Here is a 13457-nt window from a genome sequence, read left to right as displayed (position 1 = left end):
GGGGGGCTTTGTGGCAGGAAAGAGGCAGACTAGTCATGTAGAGGTGACAGGGGACATGGTCAGCCTAGAGCACTCCTGGACTTGATTGGGGTGGGATGGGGGCTGAGAAATGGGTGTCAGGGAAATACCAGCCAGCCTGAGAAAAAGGGGGTGCTCCTTTTTCAACAGCCAGGTCTCCATGCTGTCGTACCCAGAGTGGTTTTAAAACTGAAACTCCACGTCGGTTGAAAAATTGAGGTCAGGCTGGGGTGCCTAGCTTGCTCAGTTGGTAGAGCATGTGGCTCTTGATCTCAGGGTTGTGAGTTCAAACCCCACATTGGGTGTGTAGCCTATTAAAAAAGAAGAAGAAGGAGGTCAGGCCATCAGCAGGTGATGTGGAGCCGGCCTCACTGCACTTAAGTATATCATTGCAAGGCAGAACCCTTCTTGTCCTTGCCTAGACCCCCTTTGCCCTAGAAATCAACAAAGGCTGGTGGAAACCAGCAGATTCAGCAAGTGCTGTTAAAGGGTTTCTGGTTCTCTGTGCCCTTCCCCATCTGTTATCTTCCCCTTGCTTTTTCAAGCTCTGGGGAGTGGGGCAGCCATGGTCACTCCCATGTAGTTCAAGGAGAAACAGCTCCTGTGCTTCTCTGAGGGACAACAGTTTACAGCAGGGCGAATACTGCAAGCTTGGAGGAACTGAGACCCACCCCACCCCCAGCGGATTACAGGCAGGAAATCTGGGTTGTCCTGTCTCAGACCCAACTGTCCTGATTTCCCCCAAACTGCCTGTGGGCTACCTGAACTGATGGAACAAGAGGGCTGACTCCTGGGGGATTTGCTGCCACCGCCCCATACAGCTCAAGTTCCTAAATGATCTCATGGCCATAGGACAGGATAGGAAGCTGGGACTCAAATTCCAGTGGCAGATGGGCCACTGTGCTGTGTTGGGGGTGGACCCTGCCCCTCGAAGCAGTAGAGCTACCACTCAGCAGAGGTGGCACTGGGTCCTCAGCATGAGAGCTGATAGCCTCATGCAAAGCAGGCCCAAATTCTGCACTGGAGGTCTCAGGTGGAGACAAGGACAGTCTCTCCTGGCTCCGAGCTAAGCACCAGCAGCAGGCAGACCAGGGGGAGATGCCAGAGAGGTGGCTCCTGGAGGTACCTGAACTCTGCCCTGCAAGGATATGGCTCTGGGGAGTACGTACCTGCAGCGGGATGACTACTAGATGCCCACAAAAGTCCTGGGAACCCAGCACTGGTGACACTTGGGTCAGGTGGGGCTGACAGTAGTATACCACCTTGATAATCAGCTGCGATAGAAGCACCCTCAGCAGAGCTCCTGGGAGTGGGGGGAAGAGGGGAGCCACCTCTGAGCTAACAGTGGTACCAGTCAAGTCATCCCCTCCTAGGACCCCTCTTGGAGTCAAATTTCCTGCTGAGGGACCCAAGCTGGTTGTCGGGCACCATAGCTGGCTCCCCCCAGGCAAACACCTACTCCACACCTCAACCAAAAGCATTTCCACAGGACCCCTTGGGTATAAATGATCCCTTTTATTGTAAGTAATGCGCGACACTGGCCTGGCTTTGCACTGCAAGCCCTCGGTCGAGATATAGTCAAATAACTATGGCTGCAGGTTCTTCTGCACGATCCACAATTCAGACACAGACACAGAGTGAGGGGGACGGGAGGGGCATGGGAGGGGCAGGAGGGTGGCAGGGTGTGGACCGTCCCCAGCCTTGACCTCTCCGTGAAGGTTTGGCCAAGGCCGGCATAGCCCATGGAATGATGAGCAAATGGCAGCATGGCCCTTCCCACAGCAAGCCTGGGGCTGCTAGGGGGCTGCCTTTCAGAATCTTTGGGCCCAGGCTGTCCTAGGCCCACAGCTTGTCATCTGGGTTAATTAATATAAAGACAATAAATTAAAATTAAGCAACAGCTTGGTCCTGAGGATGCTGAGCCAGCATGTCCACAGTTTTTGGCACAAAAAAGTCAGGGTCTTTTGTTTTTTTGGAGTGCAGCGTTTGTTGGCTTGTTTGTAAATTCACTTTTAAAACCCATTCCCTGTGAGGTAAGACCCCGGGGCGTGGGGCTCTGTGAGAGCCTGAAGCTGGGACACACAGAGTCGTCTTGCGGCAAGGGCACTGTGCTCTGTTTCCTCTTGGGGCACAGGGACTGGGCACAGGGATGTGGGCCCAAGAAGAGTGCTGCAGCCGTCAGGACGGGGTCGTGGAGAGGCCGAGCTGCCATCTGGCAGCTTTGGTCAAGATGAGGGGCCAGTCCCCACCCTGGGCAAGGGCCGAGGTGGCGACAGGAGCACATTGCTCACTGTCTTCACAGGGCTGGGCTGGAGGTGCCTGACAGGCCCCTGACGGACGAGGATGGAAACAGAGGGGCCTCGGCCCAACTGGCACCGTGCAGCACACATTCCCGCAAAACCAGCTGCTTTCATTTTCTCTTCTCTCTCTCGAGGCGTCCATCACCTGTAACAATCTAGAATTGATATATATAAAAACCATCAAATATGATCTGAGATATAAATTAACAAGTACAAGGCCTCACATTACATGATGTGAAAAGGCTAAAAACAGCGATAGAAACTACATTCATAAAAGTGCATCGTCAACATACAACGAAGGCTTTGGCTTGTTCTGGTGCCCGTGGGGAAGTGGGCATGGCTGGCAATGAGCTGCCTGGCACTAATCCCCAGCTCCCTGGAGAGACCCATCCCTGGGCACTGGCTTTGTTGTTGTTGTTGTTGTTGTTCCTTTAATGACAACTCCCAAGGAACTGGGTTTTGGGAGGGAGGAGCTCTAGCAATAGGCACATTTTGGAGGGGAGGGGCCGGAAGAAAGGACCAGCGCCCAGGCTGAGGTAAATAAGGCCAACTCTAAGCTGCTTGGAGATACTGGCTCCCTGACCCCTGCTACCATTCCTCCTCCAAGAAGGGAAAGGGGCTGAGACCTCATGGGGGAGGGCAAGGCTGGCCAAGGAGGAACAGAGATGGTAGTCTGGGACACAGTTGGTGACATCATATGGACTCTCCCTTCTACCAGGGAGGGCTCTGGCCTAGCAGGGTCACAACTCACAGACAACCTGATACAACTTCCCTGGCTATCCAGAAGAGCCTGCCCAGGGCTCAGGGCGGCTAGTGGGGTCAGGTGCCCTCACCATGCTGTCCATCTTCCTTTCTGCTCCAGTGGGGAGACAGGTGCCAGGTCAGGAACACAAAGGCCATTACCTTCAGCTCTTTCCAATCCAGCCCAAAGGCCCAAGCCCACAACAGGGATACTCAGAGCCCAAGGGCACACAAAGTCTCCAGTTTAGAAACTGGGTACAGCATAAGAGTGACTCCAACTTGTAAAACAGAGACAATTGCATTGACAAAACTGGGTCTCCCCACCTCGAGTGGGGGAGTTCCACATCTCAGGCCCCTGCTGGGGGTGGGGGAGGGGTGCAGGGTCATGGGAGCAGGCAGGATGGGCTCCTCCTTCCCTGAATAAGGCAGCAAAACATTTGCTTCATTCATCTTTGGTAAAGGACAGGGACTGGCAAAGCTGGCCTGGGGGCTCTGGGGAGAGCACAGCCCAGGCCTCTGCCTTCCATTGGCTGTGGGATGCTGGGCGTGACCTCAGGCTTGGGTGGGCTCATCCAGCCCAGAGACGCCCTGGTGGTCTCCAGACATGGGGAGGAGAAACAAAATAACACTCTGCATGAAAGTTAACACTATTCAGACCCTTGTGTCTGTCCTGTGCCCCAAGACCCTTGGGGCTCTGGTGCCGACTGCAGTGTCAGGACACAGCCCTGAGGGTAAGGCCCTCAGTGCTTTGCACACTGTTCCTAGCCCCTTCCCCTCCACACTGAGCTTAGGATGCTGGAGCTCTCGGGTCTGGCAGGCTGGGGGCTCCCAGTCCTTGAGGCCGCAGCCACCCCACCCTGGCTCTGAGCCCCAGCAGTGGAAGGGGCATAGACAAACGCTGGTTGGACTGGAGCTCCATGGTCCACAGCCTTGCCTGGGAGAAGCAGCAGCTTTCCTGAGCCCCACAGCAGCCCCATGCCTGTGCAGCAGGGGCGGCGGGCAGCAGCGTGCCTTAAGAGCTCAGTACACGAGCTGTGCAAAGTGGTGTGTGAGCAGCTCCTCGGCCGAAGGTCTCTGGCGAGCCTCCACAAAAATACGCCTCAGGAAGTCCCGGCCGTGCTCAGAGATGTGGGAGGGCAGCTGAGGATTTGTGGGCTGGGTGGCAATCTTGAAAATGGCGGCCATGGCTTCATACTCTGCCCAAGGTGGTTTCTCTGTCAGCATCTCTACCACAGTGCAGCCCAGGCTCCTGGAGAGAGAATCCCATGTCACCCCTTGGCCAGCCCCAGGCTCCCTAACCTGCCCACTGCCGTGGAAGGAGGTGCCTTTCTCAGAAAACCCTGAGGCAGGATGGGCCAAGCTGAGGGTTGACATCTCTGTAGAGAGTCCTCAAAGCCAGAAGAGGCCTCAAAGCACTGTTGGCCTCATCTACATGGGCTTCATCAACCAATACCCATGCAGGGGGGTCTTGAGATTGGGGAAGAGATCCCTTAGGCATGGACAGAAAGAGCTCTGAGATAACCGTATTAGTCTCCTACTGCTGCTGTAACAAATTACTATGAGCCCAGTGGCATAAGAACACAAATTTATTCTGGAGACCAGAAGTCTAGTAGAACTAGTCTCCATGGGCTAAGGTGAACATGTCAGCAGGGATGGCTCCTTTCCGAGGCTCTGCCTGGAGAGGCTGCCAGCACTCTTTGGTTCATGTCCCCTTCCAGCTTCTTGCTTCCACTGTCACATCACTTGCTACCCACTCTGGCCTGCTGCCTCTCTTTTGTAAGGACCTTTGCAATTATTCTGAGCCCACCTGGATAATCCAGGATAATCTCTCCATCACAAAAGTCTTAAATTAATCCTATCTGCAAAGGCCCTCTGCCACGTAAGGAGACATTTACAGGTTATGGGGTCAGTACGTGGGCACCTTCAGGGAACCATACTCAGCCTACCACAATGACATTGTGAGGGGAAGAGATGCTCTCACGACCTCCAGGCCCTTTCAGAGGATGGACATAAAGTTAGGGCGAGCAAATGCAAGCCATCTGAATGCTAGGAAAGGAAGAAGCTTGCTAATATTTAGAGACTGACCCAGGCCTTCAGAATGGGTGCTACTTCCTTTAGGGATGTTTTCTGTGGCCTAAGTTCCCAGCAATAACAAACCGGTGCTATCTGGGGTTAAAATGCAACACATTTGCCCTATGGGCTGCTGCAGGCACCCACTTCCCTGCATATGGCTCAGGTGCCAGGAGGGGAGCCTCCTCTTCCTCCCACCACACTGAAACATTTCAAACGAGCTCATTTCTAGGTTGGAGTCACTACAGACCAGACACAGATATGCCATCCCAGCACGTCCCCGGCACTCACCACACATCTGCCTTTCTTCCGTAGCCCTCACCGCTGATCACCTCAGGGCTCATCCAGTAGGGTGTGCCCGTGACCGAGCGCATGCCTGTGCCCGACATGCAGATGGTCTGCAGGCGCTTGCTGGCCCCAAAGTCCCCCAGCTTCACGTTCCCAGCAGAGTCTCGGAGGATGTTGGCTCCTAAGGCATGAAAGAACAGAGGCTGCCACCCTCTGGGCATTTTCTACCATCCACCCTTTCCCCCCACCTTCCCAGGTCACAGGGCTGCTGAAGAGGATGGACTCTACCATGAATTGGACATGAATAGAAACATGCTATTGGCTCAGCCCTACAGCATGAAATGATCATCACCAGGGCCAACAACTGCACAACACCCAACAAGTATTTTCCCAAAGTGCTCAACCAATCTGCACCAATCCCCCCAAGAAGCAATTAAGGTCCCACTTTTCAGAAAATCCAGAATTCTTAAGTGGTCAGGTCTTGGGGACCCCACAGCTTGTGCCTGCTCACCCTTGATGTCTCGGTGAACGATCATGTTGCTATGCAGGTAGGACATGCCCTCCAGGATCTGCCGGGTATACTTGCGAGTCACACTCTCTGTCAGAGCTCCGTAGGCCTTCAATTGGTCTTTCACTGAGCCCTACAGCCACAGGAGTCAGAGGGAGTCAGCTCAGGAAGGGGTAGGAAGGGGCAAGGCTATTTCCAGCCCCCAGCATTGTAGCAGGAGCGATTTAGCCACCCACCATGAGCAACGCACCAGGCTCATGAGGCAGCCCTTTCATCAAGCAACGTGTGACCCGCATCCAGAAGGGAAGGCCCTCTGCACCAGCTACAGGCAGTACTTACTGGATGGTGCAATCACCCTGTAAGCTTCGGGTCAGGGTGACCTGGGACACTTCACATCTCACACCGTCATTGTGGCCAGATGGAGGACCCCCCCCTGACTTTTGAGTATCACCTCACCTTCTTCCCTGAGCCTCCGGTGTCTCAAGTGATCAGAAGCATGTCCAAGGGGCCCCTCCCCCGGAGCCCACGGCCCAAGTCTGGCCCTCCTTTGTGTGTGTCCCACATGCACCAAGGAGCACATACCCCTGGCATGTACTCCATGAAGATGGTCAGAGTCTTCTCGGCGCGGTCCCGCAGGCAGCCATAGTACTGAACTATGCGCTCGTGCTGTAGATTCTTCAGCAGCTGGATCTCACACTCCAGGGCACTCACCTCCTGTGGGAGGGGCTCAGTGGTCACCTTGGCTTCCAGGGTCCTGGCTCTGCCCATGTGGGATCAGCTCAACTTCCCTAGTAAGTGACTTTAGAGGGGTCTGTCTGCCTCGGGAACTTCAGCTGGAGCAAGGGAGTCTCTCCCAACTGTTTGGCCCTTGGACACAACGCTGGGTAGCCCATGGGACGGTAGCATTCCCATGCTGGAAGAGGGCAGGCAGTGGGGTGGGAGAATGGGCTGTGGTGCTTAGTTACGGTAACTGCTCTATTTGTCCACTCAGACTGGAGTACAGGCCACAATCACAGTTGAACTCCAAAGATAAGCTCCTTCCTGGACTGAGGGCTGAGAGAGACTGTGCATCTGGTGAGGGTGGCCAGGACTGGCCACTGCCTCTCGGTTTGGGTGGTTTGGTACTTTGGCATCAAATTAGTTCCTCATACCTAATCCCTCCCCTGTAGGGTTTGATGCTCTTTGGACCACAGTCCCTTTGCCCCATAGCCATGGCCAGAGTGGAAAGCAAGGGAACTTGGGAAGGAGAATAATGGGGGAAAGATCCTGCAGCATCTCGAGCAATTAGTTTATGCAACAAGACAGGCATTTTTATTGGGGAGGGGGTAGGGGACTGTAAGCCAGACCATGCGGAAGGCAGTACCTTGCTTGTCTCAGGGCTGTCTGGGTCAAATTGGACCTGTTTGGAAGCAAGTTCACGTCCTGTGTCCACGTCATAGCACAAATAGACCCTGCCGAAGGCACCCTGGCCCAGGAGCTTCCCACGGCGCCAATTGATGGGGGCACTAGGAGCTACAGGAGAATGGAAGGAAAGAGCATTAGCTCGGGCACATTATTTACTGAGATGTTGCCTTGGTTTCCAGAGGCTTTGTGATGGCACCTCTGGCTCAAGACCCCCTCTAGTTCTCAGCCCAGCATCCCCACCCACCTGGAGCAGGCCCAGTGCCCCAATCAGTTGGACCATTAGGCCCAAGTCCTGAGAAGCAGATGATTAGCTAACGTCATGGTTAAATGCTCCTCTGCATTGATCAAATATCTTTATTTCCTAAGTCCCTAAATATTTTTTTAAGTTTATTTATTTTATTTAGGGGGGCAGAGAGAGAGGGAAAGAGAGAATCAATCCCAAGCAGGCTCCGCACCATCAGCACAGAGCCTGATGCAGGGCTCGAATTCATGAACTGTGAGATAATGACCTGAGCTGAAACCAAGAGTCAGACGCTTAACTGACTGAGCTACCCAGGCGTCCCCCTAAATATCTTAATACGGCAAGGACCGAGAACACTGCTCTTCTGGTTAAACATGGTCAAACTAGAGACCAGAGAGGGGAAGTGGCTTGTTGCACAGCAGTGGACTGAGGGATCTGCTGCTGACCCACAGGCTCTTTCAGTGTGGTGAGGATGGGCCAGAGCAGCTTGCTGCTGAGCTGAACGAGCCCGGTGGACCACCGGTCTCCTGCCCTGCAGCTTGTCTGAGCACCCCCTGGGCAGTCTCCTCCTAGCCAGGGCCCACTCCTCACACTTGGTAGGCACGTTCCTCTCCTGCACAGAGAGGGCATTCTCGCTGTCCGCGCTCCGCAGGCGCCCTCTGGGGTCCAGGTACTGCACTGCCAAACCCATGTTCTCGCCATTTGTGCTCAGGGAACGGCTGGATGGCACCAGTGTAAAGAGGTTGCCTTGATGACGCCGTATTCGGGGAAATGTTCTTCTGCCTGAAGGAGTGCAGGGGCCAGAGAAGAGCAAGTCAGACCCCTGCCCACCAGGCTAATTGTGCACGTCACATCATTCAGCCTCACCATTTGCCCTTTCACCTAACTCAAGCCAGAATGGTTCATGTCACAAGCACCCTGAGAATCAGGACAAAAGCAGGAATTAGAAGGCAGCCACAGATGGCTCAGGAAGCCCTGGCCAAAGGGAAGGCACGGGGCTGGCCCTCGGGTGCCACATCACTCACAAGGCCAATCCACTGCTGAAGTCTGTCTTCCCTGGCATGGTAATCCCAAATCAAACCTTTGTGGAAGCTCCATTCTGTCTGCTGCCATGGGGCAGAAGAGGGCGCTGGAGAGCTGGTGTCATGGAGCACGCTCAGACAAAGGACAGTGTTCCCAGTGCCAGCATCTTGGTTTCTAAATGCCGTCCTTTCCCTCATCTCCCCTCAGTCTCTAGTGCCTCAAGTCTGGGCACACTTTCTCAGGAATAAAGGAAAGAAACATGGGGTCTGGGGTGCCTAGGCCCAGCCCCTGGCAGTGCTTTTGTGTGGCAAAGCTCTACCTGAGTCCGTTCTGAGAGAGCCAGCAGGGGGCAGGGTGGAGGTGCACTCACCCTCATTGTAGTCCTTGTGGTGCACAGATACATGGTAGCGCCGGGGGTAGGTTCCACCTTTGACCCCTTTGTCATACAGCTGAGTTTCCCGCTCTGAATAAGATAGAGGAATCGCTGGTTTCTGGGTAGATCAATGTGAGTAAGCCATTTAAGCCCCTATGTCACCTGAGACCTCAGGACAGCAGGCCCGAGGAGAACTAAAGTACAGTCCTGGCTTCCCAACTCAGCTAGCAAGAGTAGAATGCCTGCAGCCCCACCCGGAAGCCCTGTAGTACTCATCCAGACTCTGGGGAACTCACCAGAGAACTCCTGTCTGTTGTCGGGGAAGCTCTGGGCTCGGGACATCCTCGATTTCCGGAAGGATGGGCTGGAAAAAACAAAACGAAATCACGACGTGGACATCGGCTCAGTGTACTTCAAAAGGCTGCCCACTAGGGCAGAAGGCAGGATATCCAGATGCACTCCCTTTTCTAACTCCCTCCCGCATCATTACATGGGATAGAAAACCCAGAAAACAAGATATCCAAACTGCTTAGCTGTTTGGTGTGGAGTCTTGTTCTCACAGTTTGGGAAGGAAGCAGAGTTTGAGAGAAACGGCCCTCTTCTGAGTTCAGCCTTCTACCACTTTCTCTTTACTAGTCTGAGGCCCAAATCTGACAGAACCTTGAATAGTAAACCCCTCCAGGCCTCCCAAATTCCACCTTGGCAGCACAACACTTTCCCTTCTTGCCCATTCCTCCCACCTTAGTAACAGGGGAAGAGTTGAAAAAACTCCCTTGTCCAGGGCAATAATAAAAATAGCAACAATACCAAGCATCTTCCTTTCAGACTAATCACCACCATCCCATTTTAGAGATGGAGAAACTGAGGAATAGAGAGGTTAAGGGACTTGTCCCAAGCTATTAGACTTCTACTTGGTGGAGCTGGGCTCTATATGGCTCCAGATCCCATAAAGAGGAGGAGAGGAAAGCCCTATGCTTTAGGCTGGGCCTCAAGGGAGTAAGTCCAGGTCACTGGGTTTCATTCCCAAGCGAAAGAAAACAAAGTATTGAAGGGGCAGAGGAAAAACCCAAGAACCAAGTGGGTACATTTAGCTATCTTTCCTAGCATTCACCTGAAGGGTCTTCTCTCTTACATGTAAGTGCCTTTTGAGAGAGCCACAGGTCAGAAACGGTCAAGGCAATGACACAGGGGCCGCCCCCTACTTCACAACTACTAGATTTTCTGTAGTCTTGTCCCACTGCCCACCCCACTCCCCACCCCTGCTCAGCCACAAAGCTTAGGAGATAACCCAAAGCCAGAGTTGGTCCCTGTCCTGGCAGAGCCTACAGTTTGTGGAAGTAACTCCTGGCACTTTTGCCACTTTTGCCTGGGCCTTCTTGCTACTCTGGCTGAAGAGCAAGCTCCTGACAAGGCTATGAGCTGGATACTAGCAAGTAACTATGACTGAATTCTATGACACTGCTCATCAGTTTTCAGATCTGTTAGGAAAGACATAATACAGATCTGGCCATAGTCACAAGGTCAGTACCCATATGAACAATTAATCAGTTACACACAGGGAAAAAAACAAAACAAACATCTCAAACCTGCTCCAAAGCCTCTGACCACAGCCCTAAGCCCAGCCAGACATGATCAAATGTGCTATTGGAAATAACAAGGTCAAGGTGAGAGGCTGGCTGGATAAGTGCTAAAGCCAACTCTAAACATACCCCTGCCGATGGGTGAATCAGCTCCACAGAACCATTTGGTATGTAAAAGATAGCACTTGTTCCCTCTCCAAGTGTGTGAACAAAATTCCACACCAAGCAGCATGGTAAGCTAGGCAGTCTGGATATTTTGTTTTCTGTTTTTTATAGCCCAGTGTCTTATTCCGCCAGAAACACTTGGAGGAAAAAAAATAAGGTAAACCCACAGGTAACAATTCAATTTTGTCCCCAAAACATTGAACTTCACTGCTTGTCAGGCCAGATCACAGCAATGAGGCCAAGAGCACAAGAGCAGCGTGTATATTATACAGAACCTCAGAACATGTCAAGCACTCAGAATAACAGAGCAAGCATTTAATACATGTGAATTGCTATCATGAGCTTCTATTACATTCATCAAACTATACAAACATAACATTCTTCACGGTATTTGAAAAATTAAGGAGGGGCGCCTGGGTGGCGCAGTCGGTTAAGCGTCCGACTTCAGCCAGGTCACGATCTCGCGGTCCGTGAGTTCGAGCCCCGCGTCGGGCTCTGGGCTGATGGCTCGGAGCCTGGAGCCTGTTTCCGATTCTGTGTCTCCCTCTCTCTCTGCCCCTCCCCCGTTCATGCTCTGTCTCTCTCTGTCCCAAAAATAAATAAAGGTTGAAAAAAAAAATTTAAAAAAAAAAAAAAAAAAAAAAAGAAAAATTAAGGAGATGGCTAGGAATCCCAGAAAGAGATTTCTTTCCCAGAAGTATGATGCTTTAACCATGGGTCTGCAGACCAGTGTCTAGATCAGAGACATACTAGCTAACTCTATTTTCTCAGCCCACCAGTCCCAAAAATGCCTACGCACTAACCCCCAGAGCAGCCACAGTCCCGTACCTGTCGGCTGACCTGTCCAAGGATTGGCAGCTTCCTGACAAGGAATTTTCAGCACTGCTCAGAGGATCCAACATCTGCAAGGCAAGTCATACAATAAAACCCAATCCCAGCCAGGTGACTCAGGGCTTTACGGCCCAGCCAAGTCCAGCAAATGGTGCTTTTTGTCAAAATATGAAAGTGCCCTTTCTCTGCCTGTGCAGCGGGAAGAATAATTAGGAAGGTATCATTCTCCCCCATAGTTTGAAGGCAAGTTTCCAGGAGTGAGAAAAGTGCCTGGCCAGCATCCCAAGGAGCTCTGCCAGGAGAGCAAGGCAGAGATGCTACTTCTCCTGTTGGCATTTTGTTGGCTCGTGAACATTGGGAGCCTGGCGATGGAGCTGGTACTACCCTGCAGAGGCTTCCAGTGCATCTGGGTGGGACTGTAATGCTTCTGTTTACACTCCATAATTTAAAATTTATAAAGACAAGTATTGTCCTCATTTCACAGACAAATCACTGCAGGTCTAGAAGGTTAGGAGAATTGTTTAAAGTCATGAAACTAGTTATTGTACAGCTGATACAGATGAAAAATTTCCTAGTTCCTGGTTCTCATATACAAGCAATAAGTACCTACTATGTAAGTTAAAGTGTTTCTCTGGCCCTTGGTCGAATGCAGTAATAAAAAGCCTTCAGATTAGTTTTTTCTCCAACTAAACTCCCTTCATTTAGCCTAAGGGGGTATTCCCTATCAGCGTATTCATTATCTGAGAGACAAAGTTAAAAATTACATAGAGAAGCAGAAATGAGACTTATAGAAAATTCACTAACAACTTTCATAAAATTAGTTTCCAACTCAAATTATCTCTTCCTATTTAATGCTAGGGTCCATCTTGCCCATAATTTCAAAGAGAGACCAGTTAACAGAAGAAGAATGTGCAAGTACAATAACATGGCAGGTATGATGAAGCAGGAATACCAAAGGTTCAAAAGGGGCCTTTGGAAAATTCACTGAATCCTGCTAAGTCTTCTGTAAAAAAGGATAATTTTTTTTAATGTTTACTTATTTTGGAGGGGCGCCTGGGTGGCTCAGTTGGTTGAGTGTCCAGCTTCAGCTCAGGTCATGATCTCACGGTTCGTGGGTTCGAGTCCCGAGTTGGGCTCTGTGCTGACACCTCAGAGCCTGCAGCCTGCTTCGGATTCTGTGTCTCCTTCACTCTCTGCTCCTGCCTCATTCACTCTGTCTCTCTTTCTCAAAAATAAACATTAAGGGGCGCCTGGGTGGCGCAGTCGGTTAAGCGTCCGACTTCAGCCAGGTCACGATCTCGCGGTCCGTGAGTTCGAGCCCCGCCTCAGGCTCTGGGCTGATGGCTCGGAGCCTGGAGCCTGTTTCCGATTCTGTGTCTCCCTCTCTCTCTGCCCCTCCCCCGTTCATGCTCTGTCTCTCTCTGTCCCAAAAATAAATAAACGTTGAAAAAAAAAGTTAAAAAAAAAATAAACATTAAAAAAAATGTTTATTTATTTTTGAGAGAGAGAGCAAGGAGGGGAGGGGCACAGAGAGAGGGACACAGAGGATCTGAGGTGGGCTCTGTACTGACAGCAAAGAGCTCAATGCAGGGCTCCAACTCACAAACCGTGAGATCATGACCTGAGCCAAAGTTGGACGTTTAACTTACTGAGATGCCCTGGAGCCCCCAAAAAGGACAATCTTTATGACAATGCTGAAGAAATCAAAGAGGAAGTCAAGGAAGTTACATTGTGTTAGCAAAATTTTTGATATAAAAATTAAGCCAAAAAATTTTACCTGAATCATGCTTTTGTTCATTTAAAAAATTAGCAAATAGATGCAACTATCCCCTTAATCTGATTAAAGAAACAACAAAATAAACTTATCTTAGTTTCACTTTTCCAGAAAGGCCCAATTGAATATTCTTTCACTACA

General features: G+C 51.4%; 1 protein-coding gene across 1 annotated transcript in view; it reads right to left on the bottom strand.

The window, feature by feature from the left end:
- Positions 1-1518: 1518 nt before the first annotated feature.
- The window catches only part of MAP3K3 (mitogen-activated protein kinase kinase kinase 3), a 60512-nt gene continuing 48573 nt past the window's right edge, over positions 1519-13457 (bottom strand). The window contains exons 8-16 of the mRNA XM_043584946.1: positions 11540-11613; positions 9263-9330; positions 8964-9056; positions 8162-8353; positions 7289-7437; positions 6508-6639; positions 5929-6058; positions 5421-5598; positions 1519-4308 (exon numbers count right to left, since the gene is read on the bottom strand). Coding sequence (XP_043440881.1) covers positions 4080-4308; positions 5421-5598; positions 5929-6058; positions 6508-6639; positions 7289-7437; positions 8162-8353; positions 8964-9056; positions 9263-9330; positions 11540-11613 — 1245 coding nt within the window. The 3' untranslated portion in view covers positions 1519-4079. The remainder of the gene's footprint in view (positions 4309-5420; positions 5599-5928; positions 6059-6507; positions 6640-7288; positions 7438-8161; positions 8354-8963; positions 9057-9262; positions 9331-11539; positions 11614-13457) is intronic.

This window comes from Prionailurus bengalensis, chromosome E1 (assembly GCF_016509475.1).
Source record: "Prionailurus bengalensis isolate Pbe53 chromosome E1, Fcat_Pben_1.1_paternal_pri, whole genome shotgun sequence".
NCBI classification, from domain to species: domain Eukaryota; kingdom Metazoa; phylum Chordata; class Mammalia; order Carnivora; family Felidae; genus Prionailurus; species Prionailurus bengalensis.
Note: the sequence above shows the minus strand (reverse complement) of the source record. Positions and strands in the feature narration are given on the sequence as shown.